Source organism: Carassius gibelio, chromosome B6 (assembly GCF_023724105.1).
Source record: "Carassius gibelio isolate Cgi1373 ecotype wild population from Czech Republic chromosome B6, carGib1.2-hapl.c, whole genome shotgun sequence".
In the NCBI taxonomy this organism is placed as follows: Eukaryota; Metazoa; Chordata; class Actinopteri; order Cypriniformes; family Cyprinidae; genus Carassius; species Carassius gibelio.
In genome coordinates this window covers 8,176,698-8,196,554 of record NC_068401.1, presented here as the reverse complement: position 1 = coordinate 8,196,554, position 19,857 = coordinate 8,176,698, and the positions used below count along the sequence as shown (strand labels likewise).

The following is a 19,857-nucleotide window of genomic DNA, read 5'->3' as shown; positions in this document are numbered from 1 at the left end:
TTTATACAAGTGTCACTTTCCTAGATTCTGTATTACCTGCAAGACAACTATAAACATGGCTGGAATAAAATCGTTTTACGACATCACTGCCGAAACCATCACTGGAGAGGAGTTCAAGTTTTGTTCTCTACAGGGCAAGGTGGTCCTGATCGAGAATGTCGCTTCTTTTTGAGAAACGACCACCAGGGATTACATCCAGATGAACGAGCTCCACGATCGCTTCTCAGATAAAGGGCTTGTGATTCTGGGAGCTCCCTGCAATCAGTTCGGCTATCAGGTAAGATAACTCACAGTAAACTCCTTGTTTGACTGCCGAACAGGTGCCTGTGGCGCACGCGTTCTGTCATCACCTGCTGTCTTACACCTGTGCTTATGTGTGATGGTTCAACTGTATAAAATAAAGGCAGCCTAAATGTCTTGACCGTATTAAGTCATTAATCAACATTTGTAAATTATGTAATACTTAAAAGATTATTTGTTGCTTTGCATTACAATAGAAATATAAATAAATGTTAATTTACATAATTATATATATATATATATATATAGATGTAATATTTAATATTTGGATATGAATACTGATAATAATATACTGATAATAAATTATATAATATTAGTATAAGATATGATAAATATAATTATCAAATAATAATACTTTTATTTTTATAAATAACTAAATAAAAGTAGCTGTATTTAATTAATACTTTATTAATTTAATCAATCAATCTATCTATCTATCTATCTATCTATCTATCTATCGCTCTGCTGTTTTAGGAAAACGGTACAAATGAAGAGATCCCTCTGTCCTTAAAGTATGTCCGTCCTGGCAATGGCTTTGAACCTAAATTCCAGCTCTTGGCGAAGGAAGACGTGAACGGGAAAACCGCTCAACCTCTCTTCGTCTTCCTTAAGGAGAAACTTCCATTCCCGAGCGATGAGCCAATGCCCTTCATGAACGACCCCAAATATATCGTGTGGAGTCCCGTGTGCAGAAACGACATCTCTTGGAATTTCGAGAAGTTTCTCATTGGATCTGATGGAGTTCCATTCAAACGCTACAGCAAGAGATACCTGACCAGCAACATCGAGGGAGACATCAAGAAGCTTCTCAGCATAGCCAAGTAAAATGGTTTTGTTGTCAAAAGGGTGTAAAAAAAAATCAATATCCCAGTTTCTGCATTGCATACCTTGACCTGCATGGGTCTCCTATAAGTGTTCATGACAGGTTGTGCTCTCATTTGCATGAAGTTACTGTGTTTGGACTTTTACTTCATGAAGGTGCTCCTGTAAACATGCTTTGTCTGTGGGGAGCATCTGATGCCGTGCAAAAGTCCTAACCGAACAGTTTCATTTAGCTCTTGTATGGTACAACATGCAATCTGGACCAATAAATGTGTTTTCTACTCAAGACTAAAGATTGGCTTTTTTTTCAGCTTCAGTTAATGTGGGAGGACAAGAACACAGAGCTTTAGGGTTTGGTCTGTTGTGTAATACGATACTGATCATCTGGTGCTTTTATGAGATTCATTCTGCATTAATGTGTGGGGGTGCGAGGCGGGAGTAGAATTTCCCACAGCACATCAATATTATAATCTTAAAGGATCATGTGACAATAAAGACTGGGGCCATATTATTACAATTTTATTCTTAAATGTGTCAAAATTCTAAAAATGACGTGATTTTACTCTTATTCCTAGACTTAAGTATAAGAGTGATTCATAAAGGTTCCTAAGTGTTAAGACTAAAATATTGCTAAAATATTAAAATACTCCTAAAATATTTAAGAGAGCTGGAGAGGTCTCCTAACCTAATTAGGAGTAACAAGATGGCAGCAAAAAGGAGGAGACACACAGTTTCCAATGAAGATATGACATATTGGAATTATATGATGATATAGAGTTGATAAAACAGTACAAACTTCGATCGTCAAGATAATCAATTCTTTCTATAACTGACCAAGTAAGAAATTTAATAACTTAAGAAAACAGAAATGTAGTAGTTACATTTTTTGGCTCCAAAAATGCTGCAATGCGCTGGTGATGACACAGTAAGCATGGTCTTAACTATTGTGGCACTAACCTCACCAAACACAACAGTGGCCAAAAGTGATGTGTGAAGTTTTTTATTTGAATTATTTATGACCCCTACATTTCATTTAAACCATCAGAATATAAGGGGGGAAACACTGTCCAGTGCCGTCCACTGCTTTCAGTTGAAAGAGCTGCTAAATGTTGCTAGATTACATCATAATGGCAAGTTCACCAATCTACATAAAATAAATATAGATCATTGGGAAAGACTTTGGATCTAGATAAGGTTTGTCCAAGAAATTGATTTTGCTTTTTTAGATTTAGATTTTTGCCCTTTTGAAAAAATCTCAAAAGGGGCGAGGAAGTCACTAAATTGGGAACACTGAGATTGACCACAACATAATCAGTTGTTAATATTTCGTTGGTCCGCTCTTGTTTTTGCATGTGTTCAGGATTTCTTCGTATGACAACATGGTCAAAAATTATGACCGCATTGACATGTTGGCATGTTTCATTGCATTAGTATCACAAGTAAAAAAAGTTAATTCTAAGCAACTATGCAATATGCTTACAAAATCTTTAACATTGTATTAATTTTTTTTTTTAATTGGGGGTGAAGATGTCAAATTTCTTAGGCCAGCATCACTTTTGCCACTACTATATGGTAGTTCTTTGACTTTCTGTCAGTCAAACCAGGCTGAAAAACAAGCTACTTTCGTGAGCATAGCTGGAGTCATTGATGGAACTCATGTTCACATCAGGGCTCCAACTGTAAACAAGGAAACACACCAATAGAAAACAATTTCAAAGCATCAATACCCATTTGTGATCATTTTGCACAATGCAAAGCATTTAAAAAAATACATTTAAATATGAAAATATTCTTATTCTTATAGTCTTAATTAAATTACATTAAATTAGTAAATTGGCTGTTTCAGAGGTCAAGATTTCACAAAGCTGCAGAAACAAACATTTACTAAGTAATAGACAGGAGTCTTAAACTACGATTAAGTGCGGGGTTGATCTTGTTGCCGTAGATGATGTCAGCATACTTACTAAATATGCACACAGTGATTGGCTGACAGTCTCTGTCACAGATTTATTCATAGAAATATTGTAGAGCTCAATATTATGTTTCCATATTCAAATAAAGGTTTTAAAATAAAAATTTTAATTGCCACATTCAAATAAAGATTTAAAAATGCAGGCTAACTGTCACTAATTAAACAAGTAGGCTATATATTAAGCTTATTGTCAGCCTCTTATGCATCTCTTGAACAATTAGGGTGAATTCAGGTAAGCTGGGACATTGTTTGCAATTTTGAATTCTGTGATTTATTTCGATAACGGTCTAACACATTAGATCAACACATTAGACTTTTCTGAAATCCCCAAGATGTTTTCTAACCACACCAGAAGAAATAATGTTGATATTATACCCAGAGGAGAGGAGACATGCCACACCTATTAGTATTTTTTGTGTAAACAAAACAAAACAAAAACCTTCTGCCTGATTTTGATCATCTGGGACAGGTCACTTTGTAATCTAAAATGTATTAGGCCTAAAAAAACCTATATTCACCATAATTTAGCATGCCAAACAGATTATCACTTACAAAAAAAAAAAAAAAATTTAATCAGAGGAAAAATTATTTCTTTCTGTACACAGGATGATCAATCTACTCTGTAAATTCATTTTAAATCATTTAAAACTATTAAAATTGTTTAACGTGTGTAACATTGTAGTCAACAACAATTTAAGCAACAATTTGATTAATGGATTATTTAGTCAGTTATTCAAGTTCTCCATTCTATTAAAATCCTTTTTATATTTTAGCTGACTAATGACTGTGTGGGTGTGTGTGTGGAGAAGGGGAGTTGGGCGTATGTGTGTGTGTGTGTGTGGGGGGGGGGTGTTTGGATGCAGGGTGTGTGTTTGTGGGTGTGCATGTGTCTGTGTACAGAACATTGTCAACTGGCCTGGGAGCAGATCCCCCTCCTGCTCAGTGATTTGAACCGTTGTATATACTACATTAAGTGGGAATTTGGGAAATGGAATTAACTGGTTTAGCCAGCTGCTAGCTCGTGTGAACTAAAGTTATAACCTCCAGTAGTCCACATTAACACCCATTTGTCATTTTAGCATATATTTTCCCTTGTCATTAGACTTATAAGGTCCCTAAATAGTTATTTCCTCCATTATGTCCTTAACATTAATCTAGTCAGAATCCTATGTCACTGGCCTGTCATGCAGTTTCCAGGGGAGCCTATTGACAAGAAGCATTAACATTTTCATAATTTATTGTTACACTATAGTGCTTGTTTTCCATTTAAAGGGGTTGTTCACTGTTTTTTTTTTTTTTTTTAGGCTCGATTGTGTTTATGGTGTGCAGTCTAACATGTGTTAATACTTTTTTTTTTTACACATTATTTTAAAAATAATTTCAGGAAAACTGTACAAATGAAGAGATCCCTCTTTCCTTAAAGTATGTCCGTCCTGGCAATGGCTTTGAACCTAAATTCCAGCTCTTGGAGAAGGAAGACGTGAACGGGAAAACCGCTCACCCTCTCTTCGTCTTCCTTAAGGAGAAACTTCCATTCCCGAGCGATGAGCCAATGCCCTTCATGAACGACCCCAAATATATCGTGTGGAGTCCCGTGTGCAGAAACGACATCTCTTGGAATTTCGAGAAGTTTCTCATTGGATCTGATGGAGTTCCATTCAAACGCTACAGCAAGAGATACCTGACCAGCAACATCGAGGGAGACATCAAGAAACTTCTCAGCATAGCCAAGTAAAATGGTTTTGTGGTCAAAAGGGTGTCAAAAAAAATCAATATCCCAGTTTCTGCATTGCATACCTTTACCTGCATGGGTCTCCTATAAGTGTTCATGACAGGTTGTGCTCTCATTTGCATGAAGTTACTGTGTTTGGACTTTTACTTCATGAAGGTGCTCCTGTAAACATGCTTTGTCTGTGGGGAGCATCTGATGCCGTGCAGAAGTCCTAACCGAACAGTTTCATTTAGCTCTTGTATGGTACAACATGCAATCTGGACCAATAAATGTGTTCAGTTCAGTTAATGTGGGAGGACAAGAACACACACAGAGCTTTAGGGTTTGGTCTGTTGTGTACGATACTGATCATCTGGTGCTTTTATGAGATTCATTCTGCATTAATGAATTCCAGTGGAAACTTATCTCTAGTGTGGGGGTGTGACGCGGGAGTAGAATTTCCCACAATTTTACTAAGCCAAACATATTTCAAAAATAAATTTTCATCAAAAAAAATAAAATAAATAATAATAAAATATAACAGCTGACCACCAACAAAGCATATCAAAATTATGATCATGAAAGGTCATGTGACACTAAATACCAGGGCCCGTATTCACAAAACATTTTATCCTACCTCAGAGTTCTCCTATATAGCAGTAAATTTTTAGCTCAGTTATCTCTTAAAACCTATTCACAAAGCTGCTGAAACAAACTTTTACTAAGCAACAGAGAGACGTCATGAGCTAAGAGTAAGGGCGGGGTTGACCTCGTTGCTATGGATGATGTCTCCATGCTTACTAACTATGCACACAGTGATAGGCTGATAGAGGAGGGGTCTCTGTCTGTATTCAAATAAATGTTAAAAAATAAAAATGGTAATTGCCACATTCAAATAAAGATTTTAAAATGCAGGCTAAGTGTCACTAATTAAGTATATGTTCTGCTAATTGTCAGCCTCTTACATGTATGCTTCTCATAATTGGTGAATATGCATAAAAACAGCCTTTTAATTAACAAAGTGGAACAATCATGGCTGATAGTAAGACATGCAAACGTAAAAGAAAACCAAACTGGACTAGGGTGACCATACAAGCCATTTTCCCAGGATGCTTCCTTGCCAGGATTTCTATATTGCCTAAAACATCCAAAGTAGTTTGACCAATAACATGCAGGTATGGTAGATAATCAACCAATCGTGGCATGTGAGAAGGTGAGATCTACAGAGAACGATCGAAGCAATGCAAGTACACGTACGTTAGGTGTTTGTTCGCTCATTCAACTTGAAGCGTCAATGCACACTGATCATTGTATGATACCAAAGTACCAAGAGAGTGATTTAAATGCATAAGGAGCCATCTGCTCTTCTCTCTATAGCTCTTATGAATGTCATACAATGATCAATCTGCACAATGCTAACAGCCAAAACTGGATATTTTAGGCAATATAGAAATCCTGGCAAGGACTCGTCCTAGGAAAATGGCTTGTATGGTCACCCTAAACTGGACACAAGCACAGGTGTTACTTCTTGCCCAGCTGGTTAATGAAAACAACAATAAAATCAAAGAAACATCTGGAGCTGGGATAATCTCCAAAACCAAAGGTGATACCTTTATAAATAGATTATTAATTTATAGAAATATAAACAGTTTTTTAACTGTAATATTTCACAATATTATTGTTTACTGTTTATCAAGTAAATGCAGGGTTGGCGATAATATGATTAAAATAGCTTGACATCATTCAATACACATAAAAAAAAAAAAAAACTAAATGCACACATAATTAAAAATGTTGTAAACATTCATACATCCATTTCAGTTTACAACAGCCAAAACCAATGCAGATTTCACCACTTTCAAAACTTATGCAAGTCTTTGCAGTAATTTTACATTTTAGATTTACATTTATGTTTTTGGGAGATGCTTTTATGCAAAGTGACTTGCATTCAACGTTTATACATTTCTATCAGTTTTTGCATTCTGTTGGGATCAAACACATTACCCTGGTATAAGTGCAATTGGAAATAATATAAAATAGCTATAACAAATAATGGGTAGCTATGTGATTTACTTAATGTTATATAAAGAAAAAAAGAAAAAAAGCCACTACCTATAATCAGGCTTCCACATTTTATTTTATTTTCAATTCAAATAGGCTTTAATCAATATCTGGTGTTGCACATGTTGGCAAGATAAATAGAAGAACACAAAGCAGCTATGTCCTGTGCCCCAGATTATGTACATCTATGCAAGAAAAGTCTATGATTTTACAAAAACAAAAAATGTTTGCTGGATGCTTTACTAATGAAAGAGCTGCAGGGGGGCAGCTTGAGTCAATGATCAGTTTGTGTCTTCAATTTTATATCTGGATCCATAAATAACAACAAGAGTGGATTTACCAGTCAGTGACTGCTAATACCATAGAACGGTAAACACCAGGAACAACCATCTATAGTTTTGCAGATTCAAAAATTGCATGCCATTTTGCCACACACACAAAAAAAATACGCTTTGTGTATTATGTTCTTAGAAGAATGAAGCACATGTCATTTGAGCTTTGAGTTGTTGCTAAAGCCATTTGACACACATAATGCCAGAACTAATCACATGGCAAATGTGCCAATGTACATCTACAGGTAATGATAAAAGCTATTCTTTTTATCAGTAAGGTTGTTCTTAATTAGAACAACAGCTATTGTTTGTGTTCCTCTTTGTCATGTACCTGTACCTGTTCAAATGTCATAAAATTAGCACCACATTCGATATTCCTCTGGACCGAAGCCATTTAGACAGGAGAAAAATCCACCGAAAAAATAAAAATAAAATGGATTACAAAGCACAACCATCATATCTGAAAAAGAAAAAATGCTCGGGCACGACCGTGACTCATGTTGTTCCACATTTTCGTAAGCTTCCCATTTCACAGTTTTTGAGCATAAAAGGCTGTTAGTGTGAATATGTTAGAGTGCAGCAGCCCCCCCCCCCACCAAAAAAAAAACCAACATGATGATAAACTTGACATTTTGTGGCATTCCTTATAGCCGAGTGACTTTGAAAGTGAAATATGTCACCCTCGGGCTTGGTATATTTAACTAAAACGTGGCATGTGATAGAATAAATGAAACATGGAGACAATATTTAATATAAGAGCGCAAGCTTCTCCGAGAGAATCTCTGTGCTTATCACCACACGCTTAAGTTATTAAACACAGAGAGTCTATTCTTCACACGAGGCACATGTTACAAGATGCTGATAGCTAGAGTCCAACGGAAGTGAGCAGAGGCATGACTGAAACATTTCAGATGAGCGTAATGTTGCATACATAGTCTATGTCTAGGCATTTCCCCTCTCCTGATCTAGATCATCTAACATTCATGTCGTCCAAAGAGAGGTTATATTGCCGTTTCACCCTCGTTCTCATTTCAGACTACAAGAAACGAGCTTCTATGATCAGCAGGCATCAAGGTCCAAGAATAAAGTCTTTCATGTCACGCTTCAAACTAAAATTCTCTTTATTTATTATTAATATTCTTTTTTGGCTCTTGATAAAGATGCATGTGTGAAAGAAAGAAAAAAAATTAAAATAAAGCTAAAAACAAAGGGCCTGTTTGTGAGCCTTTAATAGTCACTGAAGTAGCCAGGGATGTGCGTCGATGCATTGCTGATTTCATCTTTATGTAGTTTTTGTTTCAGCGTTATTCCTAGAAAGACTAAAAGAAACTCAGTTGGTGTCCATGTGGTCGTCCAGGGTCTCTGGAGCTCCGCCTAGTGATGCGGCGGGGGTAGATTTGGGCGGCGTGTCTGCATCTCTGCGTTGGTAAAATAGCACATAGGCTGCTTTAGTCTGTGGAGAACAACAAAAAAGACAACTCTGAGTCAGTTTACAAAACTAGCAACTGCCAATTCCCAATTTGGAACGCTTTAGGAGTCTGCAAAAGATAATAAAACAGAAAGCATAGTAGCCTCACCACAATCTGATCCTCAGTTGCAGACGACACACTGCTGTCGTCAAAGTAATACCATTTTCCATCCACCTTGTTCTTGCCGTATGCTGTGTCTGCAAGAGGAAATGAAACATAGTGCTTAACTTTGGCAATCAAAAACAAACAAAGCTATCATTTCCCACCAGAAATATAAAGACAAAAGACATAAATGATCAACTCTGTGATATACTTTCTGTAGTAGTCCATCAAACATGATATATCTAATTAGGTTGCAAAAGTGCACAAGTGAAGGTAATCAAAGGCTGATGAATCAATCTGCAAGTCAACCCAGTCATGTATTAATATTATTAATACATAACTGAACATATGAATAGTAAGGGTGTGATTTCATCATTATAAAATAATAGGAGAGCTGTGGAAATAAGAGTGACTTACAGTGGCCTCCGCCCATTCCTCCATAGTGGTTGGAAACAGCAATGAGGTCATAGATGTATGGGTCAGCTTTGGGGTCACAAACAAACTCTGACATGTTCAAGTCCCTGTATGAGAAAGTTTAGAATTATTTCCAAACACAAAGTCACCAGAATCCCAGAAGTTTTCCCAACAGTTCATTTGTAAAGTAAATTTGATCAGAACACATAAAAACTACCAAAAGTTCAATCGCCAACAGTAAGTGTGGCTGATCAAATTGTTTATTTGAAAAAAGTTGTTTAATCAAGACAGCAGTACATAAGTACTAGATTACAGTTCTGGGTTATTGTATTCCTTTTACCACAATGAACAAGGGATGGCTTTGTCTGTTCAGACAAGCATGATTCAGCTTCCCAGAAATTGACACCAAACATATTGCACCTGACATTTGTGCACTCTTTCCTGCTTGCCGTCCAGTAAGGTAACCCTGACTAAATCCAAATATTATTAATACAAAGTTACACCTGAAGGCCTAGACAGTATTCTGAGTGGAGGGGAAATTTTTGGCGCCACCTGTTGGAAAATTTACACAGGAACTTTATATGAAGAGGACACATAGTGGTTGTCTAACTTTTAGGGACAAGTCCCATTTTAAAAAAATTGTGTCATTTAAAATACTTAAGATTAGTAAAAAAAAAAAAAATTGCAATAAAAAGGATTATATATATTTATTTATTAGGGCTGTCAGTTTAACTCATTATTTAGTTATGAAAAAATAATGTGATTAAAGTATTTTAACGTAGATAAAACACTGGCCCCGCCCCCAGACCTGTACCACATCTTATGGTACATAAAGTTGACCGCAATAACCCCATTAACGAATTTATGCACTAAAATTCAAGATATTGGCCATATTCATATCATATGACCAGCGGGATCAATATCACACGAGTGCAGTTTTTGTCAAGAACACGAGTGCAAATCATAGACTGTATAAGGTACAAACAGAGTAAAAAAAACGGCCCTGTTTTTCAGCAGGTGATTGAAATAAATGTATTATTACCTTAAATACAAGAAATCTACATAAAAAGAGCTGAAAACAAAACTATATGACAATAATAAACAAAATCTAGAAACCTACAGAATTCTTCAATTTGAGTATTCATATGTCTGTGTGTGTGTCTCATGTTAATCAGAGAAATCACCTTATAGGCTTACTTCATTTTCGATCTCAATATCTCTCAAATAATAGTCATCATTTACATCATACTTTGCACAATGAAAAATAGACTGTTGGAAAAGCGGCTTTGGTCACCAGTGACTTTGATTGAATGAATACAAATACTGAGATGTTCCATACTTTATGTTAGGCAGTTATAGCTTAAACATTTAACAATAATAGCTTTAAATTATCTTACATTTACATTTATTCATTTAGCAGCACTTTTAATCAAGCGTCTCAAGTGGTAGAGCATTGTGAAGCACAAGGTTGGGGGTTTGATTCCCCGGGAACACATGATAAGTAAAAATTGATAGCCTGAATAAAAGCATCTGCTAAATACATAGGTTTAATTTTAAATGTAATATATCTCGCAACAGATTTACCTAATTGGAAAGTCTACAACAGTGTCAAGCTTGTCTCTCCAGCAGCGATTGTAAGAGAAGCGCTTCAGATGCACGACCAAAATGCGTGGGAGAGACCACAGGTCAAACTTCTTAGTGGCCTGCTGGTGTTTCTTACATGTGGGGCAGTACCTGCAGAGGAGCACAGCAATAAATCAAATTTCGCTAAATGTGGTAATACTTTAGTAAATCATTTGACCTTGAAAGTATAGGCAGTAAATGTCACAATGTGTAAGGATAGGAACATCCTCCTCACCAGGGGTCGTGTTCTCCCAGGGTCTCCATTGTAGTAAAGAGCTCGATGCATTCTCTTAAAGCTACTGTCGTCTTCTTCTTCTGAGCATGTAGCATACTCTCATGTTTGTCATAGGCCTGGGGAGAGACTTCACATTAACGTCTGAGGAGACTTAGCAGGTAGCTAAAAGATGGTTGACTAGTCCGTTTTTGCTATGGTTTATGGTAGACATTATAATCGTTCATGTATTTGTACCAAAAATTTCAATACTGCATGGGAATTGAGACAAGACTTTTAAAAACTGTAAAAACTTTTTAAAAACGGTTTAAATTAAAACTGTGAACATTTAAGTGACAGTTAATTTTTTATTTTATTTTTTAATGCGGCTTTTTATATTTCTATTCATCAAAGTATCATGAAAAAAAGAGTATCACCGTTTCCACTAAAACATTAAAAACCTGTTTACAATATTAATAATAAAAGGTCGAAAAAGAAAGGTTTTTTAAGCAACAAATCAGCATATTAGAATGATTTCTTAAGGATCATCACACTGGAGTAATGGCTGCTGAAAGTTCAGTCTGCCATCACAGAAATAAATGACTATTAAAAAAAACACTAATTATTACTGTATTTTACTTAAATAAAAGCAGCCTTTCTGATCATAAGAGACTTCCTTCAAAAACCTAACAAAAAAAACTAGCAGTCCCAAAAATGTTTGAACAGTAGTGTAATTTTGCACAATTACTGTATTAGAGGGAATTACCTCAGCCTCCTGGTCATCGTAGCACATTTTTCTTGTGTCTGAATCCCAATCAATGGCTACTGTTGAGTGAGCTGTAGAAAGGAATATCTATCAGTTTTGATTTTAGCAAGTAACCCTTAAGAGTTAAAGTCAGACAAATACATTAACAGTTAAAAATCCACCTGATTTATTTGATTAATTATTAGTATCAAATGTAAAAAGGTAATAGTTACTTGTGAGCTTTATGAGATTGCCATCAAATGGAAGAGAACTAATGTTGGCTGTGCCATAGGAGTTGACCATGCTGAAAGAAAAGAGTTTGGGTCGAGGAGGACAAGATTTTCCACCGCTGCTATTTGGCCCGTTCTCTGGTTCTGAATCCTCCTCTCCATCCACAGTGTCTGAATGACTGTTCTCTGGTTCTGGACTCTCCTGGTGATCCATGGCTTCCTCATCACCTGAAACAAAAGCATACAACAAGATCAGATTTGTATCTGATGAATGTTTAAAAAAAACGTAAAATGTATGACAGTGTGAATGCAGCATTTGGGAGTATTATGCAAGTGTCAGTGTCCTACCATCACAAACTCCATTGGGGCCATTGCAGGTTCCAGAGTGGTTGCTGCCGTTGGATCCAGCGCTGCAGGAAGCTCCATCTGAAACTGGACTACTGCAGGCACTCAGGCCTGTGCTGTGACTGGACACTGAAGCGAGGCATTCTGGTGATTGGCTGCTGCTAGAGGATGTGGCCGAGGCAGATGCTCTACTGTCTGTAATGGTACCCTGTGAACGTTTAACGTAACGCCTGAAATAAAATACAGATAAAGAGTCAACCAAGTTTGCAGAATCAGAACTGGTGTAAAACTGAGATGGACCACTAAAGCACAACACCAACCCGATCCTCTCCAGCACACGCTCATAAAGGGTATCGACGGTAACGTTGTGGCGCGGGACACTGATGAGGAGAGGCTGGCCAAAGAGCATCGTGCCCGAAGAGCCTCCACTGTGCTTAGAATGCCTCTCTCTGAAGTACACTGGCAGGTTCATCTTCTCACTATTTTCCTCTAACACCTCATAACTGAAACACAAAGACAGAATCAGTAAGAGGCTACGCACTCAAACAACACACTTAGCTGAACGGCAAAACTTACATTATGCAGAACAATTCAATAAACATATGCTCCAGTTCAGAAGTCTGGGGTCAGTAAAAAAAATTTTTTTGTTGTAAGAATTTTTTTTTTTTTTTTTTAATTAACAAGCAGGCATTTAATAGATTTTTAAAAAATGAAATAAAAAATATATACAATGTTATAACAGACTGATTTTTCAAACAAATAAAATTTCAAATAAATTCTTTGATGGACTTTTTCCAAATAATCCTGAAAAAATTTATAATGTTTCTGTTTTTATAACCGTTTTTAACTTTGTTGTTAATAAGAAACTGAGCACCACATTAGCATATTATAATTATTTCTGAATGATCGTGTGATACTAAAGACTGGAGTAATATCCGCAGAAAATTCCAATTTGCCACCAAATGAACAAATCACATTTAAAACAAACTAAAATAGAAATTATTGTAATGTTTCAACAACATTATTTTGGATCAAATAAAATTGGCAACTTGGTAAACATAAGAACCATCTTAAAAAAAAAAAAAAAAAAACTACATTTTGAACAATAATGCAATTAAAATTTAAGAAATTACTTACACAAAAATGTCATCCTTCTCCATGATGTGACTGACACTGTCATCTCGTTTGTAGATTTTGTGGAATCTGTGATTGTAAACATCTGCCACAACCATCTAGAAAACAGAAAAACATTCTCAGACTGTCTGCTAGAAATTTAAGCCAGGTTTATATAGAAGCAAGAAGATATTAAAGAAAGAGTTGAGCCAAATGAGAAAATAGCCATAATTTACAACAACCTAATTTAGTTTCAAACTCATGACTTTCTTTGTGTAACAGAACACAAAATGTCAAATGTACATGCTTTATTCCAAGGTAGCCACATGGATTTATAACAGTATTTGTGTGGGTAAACTACAATCTTTTTATTTTTTAAGGTTTTTGAAGGCAACATTAATAATGGAAAAGAGGTGTTAGGTTGGAAACCACAAAAGTCTTACATTCTCTGAAGGAACTCCTGATAGCTTGGCCAAAGCGCTGCACAGGTCTGCCACTACACCCATTTTGGAAACAACTACACGATACTGGAAGATAACAGAAGTATACTTTAGCCCACCTCCTGAACTAAAACACGTACCTTAGTGTGAAAACAGTTCTTACTTGCATGGGTCTAGATTGCGTGTCAGTGCGGACCAGGACCACCTCCATAGTGCGATCCTTTTTCATGGGCAGGGGTAGTGTGAGGTAGCAAAAGGGGTCAAAGGTAACGGAAACTTTGGAGCATTCTGGGCAAACCAGTGTAGATTTGAACAAGCCATGGAAGATGTCCACAATTATAGAATCATTCCGCAACCGGTGATTCGCGCACGCTTCCTTGGCTACAATCTACGGGCAAATGAGGTTACTGTAAGTTTAAAAGTAAAGGTCCAAATGACTCCAATGTTATAGGGATTTTCAAAATAGTGCTTATTCACTAGCACAACAGAAACAATAGCTTTTTCTTAGTAGGATTTTGTTTCGAACTAAAATGGCATGCTGTGGTTTACACATAATGATGTAAGGTTTACCTCATCAGGCCGCCCCTCAGCATCTCTCAGGGCCAGATAAGGCTTCTTCTTAACACGGTTAAGATCCTCATGTAAGCCGTCCAGCAGAAAGGCCAACAGCTCCTGAGAGTCTTGTTGCTGGTACCCTGAGAACTGCGGGGCAAACCGACCCACTTGGGTCTGACGAGAGAGAGAAGATAAGTTTCGAAATTCAGAATGAATTATAAGGGTTTGTGTTAAAAATGGCCAATGATATCCACAGTAACTTTAGCCTCTGCAAGCTATAGATTGACTCACTTTAAAAGTGCGTGGAGCCACATAACTGCTCCGACTAAGCCACATCTGTTTGACCAGATCCGCGTAGGCCTCTGCAATCTCCCCTCGCATGCCTAATGGATTTTCCCGGTTGATCTCAGCTTCGTACCGGTCCTCCAAGAAATATTCCGTTAGAGGGGGAGTGTTGCTCAGGCACTGAAATAAGAAGTCACTTAGAATGAGAAGGAAATAGTCTAAATCTAGAAACCAGGGTTTGGCTGCCAATTATCATAACTACACAATCTGGGCCTTCATTTACTGACAGTGAATATGGCAGATTTCAAAACATACTGCATAAATGAGCATTCACTTTTGAATACCTGGAGGGCAGAGTTCATGAAGCAGGTGTTGCCCAGGTTGCTCAGACCACAGAGGCCTGGCTGAGCAGAAGATTCTCTGTAACTGTAGGAGGAGCTGTATGAGTTGTAACTTCCCAGTCTGCAAAATGTATGATGGGTTAGCAAAGACATTGACCATTAGTTTCCACCACAACTAAGCGCATTCACTATTGGTTGACCAAATACTGAATACGAGAAAACTGACCTTGAACTAAAATCTTGTTTTAGTTCCCCATTTAAACTCTCACAGAAAGGAACTAAACTAGTTTAACTATGGAGTAATTAAGGACTGTTTTGAATCTCAAGCTGACCTGTTACCAGAAGTACTGTTGTTCAACATGTAGCTAGAGTTGCTATTGCTATCCCCATTTGTTATTGTGGAGGATATGGTGGCAGATGAGTTTGAAGAGAGTTTGGGGGAGGTTGTATAATTCCGAGAGGTGGAAGTACTGGACCTAGACATAAATCAACAAATAGGTTAAAGCAAATCCAAGCAGTGTTGCAAAGAGAGTTAATGGCAATCAAAGTAATCGATTTAAAAGAAATCTCTGAATAATTAACTAAAAATATAGAAGAACTAAAAGAAAATAATACCTCCAGATCAAAATTTAAGCATTAAGCTCCCATGTTAATCGCAGTTGCTTAAGCATGAAAATGTCCTAAAATGCATGTACATACTTTGAATGGCAGGTCTGTCTGGGCCATGTGCCATCATCGTTCTTCTTCTCTATAACAATAACCTGAGGAGTGGGATTGATGATGTGAACTCATAAAATGTCAGTCAAGAGTCTCAAACCAACCACAACTGGAACAGAATCTAGCAGGATGGTTTACCTGGCCTTGAAAAAGCCCTGCATCCTGTACGGTGCTGTCAAGCTTGTTAAGTTGTTCAAAAGTATTACTCATATATTTATTCCAAAGTCGAGTTTCCTTTTCAGATGGAATATCGAATAAAGACCTCATCTCCTTTCCAATGGTATCTAAAGAGGGGGAAGGTAAATTAAAAAATGACTGTTCACAAGGGCAGCACAATTTCTGTGACAAAATCAGTAATGCAAATAGTATTGATGAGAATTTTTTTTTTTTTTGTGGAAGTCTCATACCTATAGTATCTGCTTTGCTGAAATGGCGGGTGACAACTTTGTCCATGTTGTCATTCTCACATAGGTTTAACTCAAGCAAATACACTTCCACTTTACAGTGCTTCACAAACATTCCATGTTCAACAACCTGCAAAATAAATAAATAAAAACATATAGCAAAACAAAACTAGAGACTTTTAAAGAGTACTCACTTCAACTCAATTAATTAAACTTTAACCATTTAACTGTGTAAGTTTCAATGAGATTAAAATCAAGAAAATAGTATCACCCAATAACCCTGCCTGTAATCACTCAAGTATATCAGACATGATATTCATAAAAAAATAATGTAAACCAAGAGATCACCACAATATGTAAAACTCCAAGAAATATTTAATATACAGAGAAAGATGTGGAACCTTTCTGATGATGGGTTTCTGACCCTCCAGACAGCCATACCAGCTGACCAGCTTATTCCAGGCCTCTGTAGGCACTAAAACATAGTCTAACTCATCTATGAGATGATCTTTCAACGTCTGAGACTCGTGATCTAGGATACAAAGAGAAAAGGATAAATCATTAGAAAAAAACACTAGAGCCCTTTAACAATAAACTGTATTAACTAAAATACATTGCTGTGCTAGGCTCAACTTGAAATTGTTTTTTAATGGTTTTCAAATGGCAGGTTATTCTGAAAAAGGTTACCTTAAAAATAAAACATTGTCATTAGTTATTCACCAATTTGTTTCCATATTTTTTGTACTCTCTTCCAAAAAGAGGAATGGGTATACCAAAGAATGGACTTGTTGCTTTTTTCCATGTAATTACAAAAATGGATAATGGAGCTTTCAATCTTCAAAAAGGATTCAATGTAACATAAAAAAGGCTATACAACTATATTCCAAGTCTTTAGAAATCAAATGATAGCTTAAGGTGAGAAAAATCAACCAATCTACTTATTAGTTACGCAAAAACAATCTTCTACTGCAGTGAGATGTTAAATCAAATTATTTAATTATTAATTAGTTTGAACAAATCACTGAAAACATTAGACTCATAAGGTTTATTGTATATGGTTTCAGATCTCCTTTTGTGCTCCACTGAGGAAAATGAGGTTGGGATGACATGAGGCTGAATAAATTAAAGAACATTTAAGACTGACATATCAAAACATAAATACACAGTAAGTTCCTAAAAAAAAATATTTACCTTATTCAGATGCTATTCACATACCTTACTGAATAAGAAATCATATTCTTAAAAACTCTGTTTAAAAATATATATATTCCTGGCAACACACACAAAAAAAAACAACAACAACATTGATTACCTGAAAAGAGTCCAGAGTTGTCAATGGGTCCCGGGTACAGATTGTGCTCTCCAACATTATACAAATCCCAGCTGTCAAAGCCCACATATTTCTTCCACTGTTTGAACCACCTGCTGTCAATCAAATACCTACACAATTGGAACAATAGGTGGAGATCAGTGAAAAGTCAGGGGGAAAAGGGACAACTAATGTGTGTCTCTCCTAAAATGTTAGGGTTAAACCGTTGACAAAGAAAATATCTATTGCGTTGTTACACATCTACAAATATAGAACTGTCAGTAAGGATGTCTATCTTGATCTCATCTAGAGTCCGAACTTGTTACTCTACATAAGCTTGTTAACATTTGATTCCAACCTGCCAAAAGACAGACATTACACCTTGGTTAAAAAAAAAAAAAATAGAATTAAAATTCTGTTGTTTACATATGACTATTTTTTTTTCAGTGGAACACAAAATATTTCACTTTTATTGTTGGGGGTAAATGCATCGAAAGTGAAAGGAAAGAAGCTGTCAGTCTCTTAACTCTCATCTTAAAACATTTAAAATAAATAAAAGTTAAATTGTAAAGTTAAAGTATGTAGCCAACATTAAGCTATACGCGGAGTACACGGAGCTTGACTAAAGGTTACCGGAGTAAATTATTAGTTTTCGTATAATTATATGCACAGAAAGTACTATTAATCCAACTAAAACTAAACATTGTCCTTTCTGTTGAGTCACTAGTCTCTTCGCTTATTAAAACCATAGAACTCGTCAGTCTGCTTTCAAAATAAAAGCGGACTGTCATCGAATCCCTTACATATACTAACGGGTTTAAACTCTAAAAAATGCATATATATTTTGATCTTGTAATCTCCACTAACTTCAGACATATTTTTGTGCATTTAATATCTGTGCCATAAACTCGTCTCTTTCCAAACAACATTTTGAGTGACTGGGTGTTATCCAGTGGCCATGACAAAGCACTGCCTCACTGTAATACTGGTTTAGGTGGTTCAGTTTTCGTCACAAGTTCACACGGAGGAGTTTGCCCGTTGTTTTAATCTAGTTTTGACAGTTCGTCTAAAATAAGGTTGACGTCTGAGAGAAATGAACACTTAACCCGTCAAATGAAACGCAAACTAACCTGGCTAACTAGCCCCAGCTAATGAAGTGCCTTACGTGCCTGACGCTGCTTTGCCATGTAGCTTATCAGAAAACTGATAACCGACAACGGGGTGGTTGAGTTTATTTACCAACCCTTCATCTACTAACGTGTCTGAAAACGTCTGGTTTTTCTATTAATTAGACATTTAAGCAGAAGAACTAGGGAAAACGCGAAGCTAAGGCTGGATAACCTGTGCTAACTAGCTACAAGACCGCTTGCTCCAATTCTAACCGATGTAAATAGTGTTAAATCGCACTTTTGCTTCGTACACCTCCTCGATAATAATAGCAGCCTTCTAGTTTATGGGTGTAAGCAGAGCAGGTGGCTGTCCAATGCCCGACTAGTGAAGGGATTTCCGGCAGCCGGTGTCTCCGTCAGTAGGCCTGAGCTGATGCCGACAAGCGTGCCTTGACTTCGGCTTCACATAAAAACCTCTTACCATTCGTCTCCCTTTCGAAGTGGCGTTTTTAGCAGTGTGCCGACGCTCTGCTTTTGACTCTCGGTGGACGGTACTGGTGTCTGTGCGATCACCGGCTTCTCGTCGGGGTCTGAAGCGTTACCCGACTCGGGTCCGCCTCCCTCCGCCATCGTGTAGCGAGTGAACCCGCAGCGGCCGCGAGCGCGCTCAAGAATACCGAGGACGCGCCGCGCGAGAGTGAGCGTGCCTACTTGCCTTGGCTGCCGAATTCATCTAGAAGTTACATGCATACTCGGCAAAAAGAACTAGGAGAGGCGGGATAATTAATACATTTTAGTGTACTTTATAAATAATTATTGGTTTCCGCATCCCTGACATCTTAAAGTATTTCTGTCAGCCGCTACATTATTTTTTGACTGATAGTACCGTTGCTAATTGTCGCGGAAATTGTTTTTCTGTTACATTGAGCTTCGGATAACGTATTTGGTTTAATTTAAAACCGAGAACCGATCCATCAACGAAGCTTCGGTCTGATTCGATTTTCGATTTTAGTTTGTTCCAGCGTTTAATTATTGACTCACTGAATCTCTCTTAAATCACTGAATCACTCTTAAATCCAAAAACACTTTATGACCACGTGGTTAACAGCTAGTTAATCAAAATTATTCTTAAGACGCATGCTTAAGTTTATGCAACTGGCCCCTCGTCTTCGCAAGACAGGTTGTATTTGGGTTTGGTAATGTCGGGCAAAATATTTCAATTTAAAATAAAAAATTGACATTTTGAT

The 19,857-nt window shown here is 36.8% G+C and overlaps 2 protein-coding genes and 1 pseudogene across 2 annotated transcripts; 2 read left to right on the top strand and 1 right to left on the bottom strand.

The window, feature by feature from the left end:
* Nucleotides 1-1,415, top strand: LOC127959481 (glutathione peroxidase 1-like; annotated as a pseudogene).
* Nucleotides 1,416-2,053: 638 nt separating this feature from the next.
* Nucleotides 2,054-5,305, top strand: LOC127959042 (glutathione peroxidase 1-like). The gene is made up of 2 exons (XM_052558040.1): nucleotides 2,054-2,110; nucleotides 4,479-5,305. Exons 1-2 carry the CDS (start codon nucleotides 2,054-2,056, stop codon nucleotides 4,827-4,829), a joined length of 408 nt encoding a protein of 135 aa, XP_052414000.1. The 3' UTR covers nucleotides 4,830-5,305.
* A 1,618-nt stretch (nucleotides 5,306-6,923) lies between these two features.
* LOC127959479 (ubiquitin carboxyl-terminal hydrolase 4) lies at nucleotides 6,924-19,658 on the bottom strand. Its single transcript, XM_052558697.1, has 22 exons — nucleotides 19,092-19,658; nucleotides 17,505-17,632; nucleotides 16,594-16,724; nucleotides 16,196-16,322; nucleotides 15,927-16,072; nucleotides 15,771-15,832; nucleotides 15,404-15,547; nucleotides 15,075-15,192; nucleotides 14,737-14,910; nucleotides 14,461-14,619; nucleotides 14,054-14,278; nucleotides 13,894-13,977; nucleotides 13,475-13,569; nucleotides 12,658-12,840; nucleotides 12,341-12,567; nucleotides 11,996-12,220; nucleotides 11,784-11,854; nucleotides 11,042-11,157; nucleotides 10,768-10,917; nucleotides 9,187-9,290; nucleotides 8,776-8,864; nucleotides 6,924-8,651 (listed from the first exon to the last, which is right to left on the bottom strand). Exons 1-22 carry the CDS (start codon nucleotides 19,238-19,240, stop codon nucleotides 8,529-8,531), a joined length of 3,030 nt encoding a protein of 1,009 aa, XP_052414657.1. The 5' UTR covers nucleotides 19,241-19,658; the 3' UTR covers nucleotides 6,924-8,528.
* Nucleotides 19,659-19,857: the final 199 nt, after the last annotated feature.

Excerpts from the sequence above, each read along its gene's own strand:
- LOC127959479 (XM_052558697.1), bottom strand. The coding sequence starts at position 19,240 with ATGGCGGAGGGAGGCGGACCCGAGTCGGGTAACGCTTCAGACCCCGAC. Across the intron at positions 15,833-15,926 it reads CAGGGCTTTTTCAAGGCCAG|GTTATTGTTATAGAGAAGAA; the intron begins GTAAACCATCCT and ends CCCACTCCTCAG. Across the intron at positions 13,978-14,053 it reads CGCAATCTAGACCCATGCAA|TATCGTGTAGTTGTTTCCAA; the intron begins GTAAGAACTGTT and ends GTTATCTTCCAG.
- LOC127959042 (XM_052558040.1), top strand. The coding sequence starts at position 2,054 with ATGGTCTTAACTATTGTGGCACTAACCTCACCAAACACAACAGTGGCC. Across the intron at positions 2,111-4,478 it reads CAACAGTGGCCAAAAGTGAT|GAAAACTGTACAAATGAAGA; the intron begins GTGTGAAGTTTT and ends AAATAATTTCAG.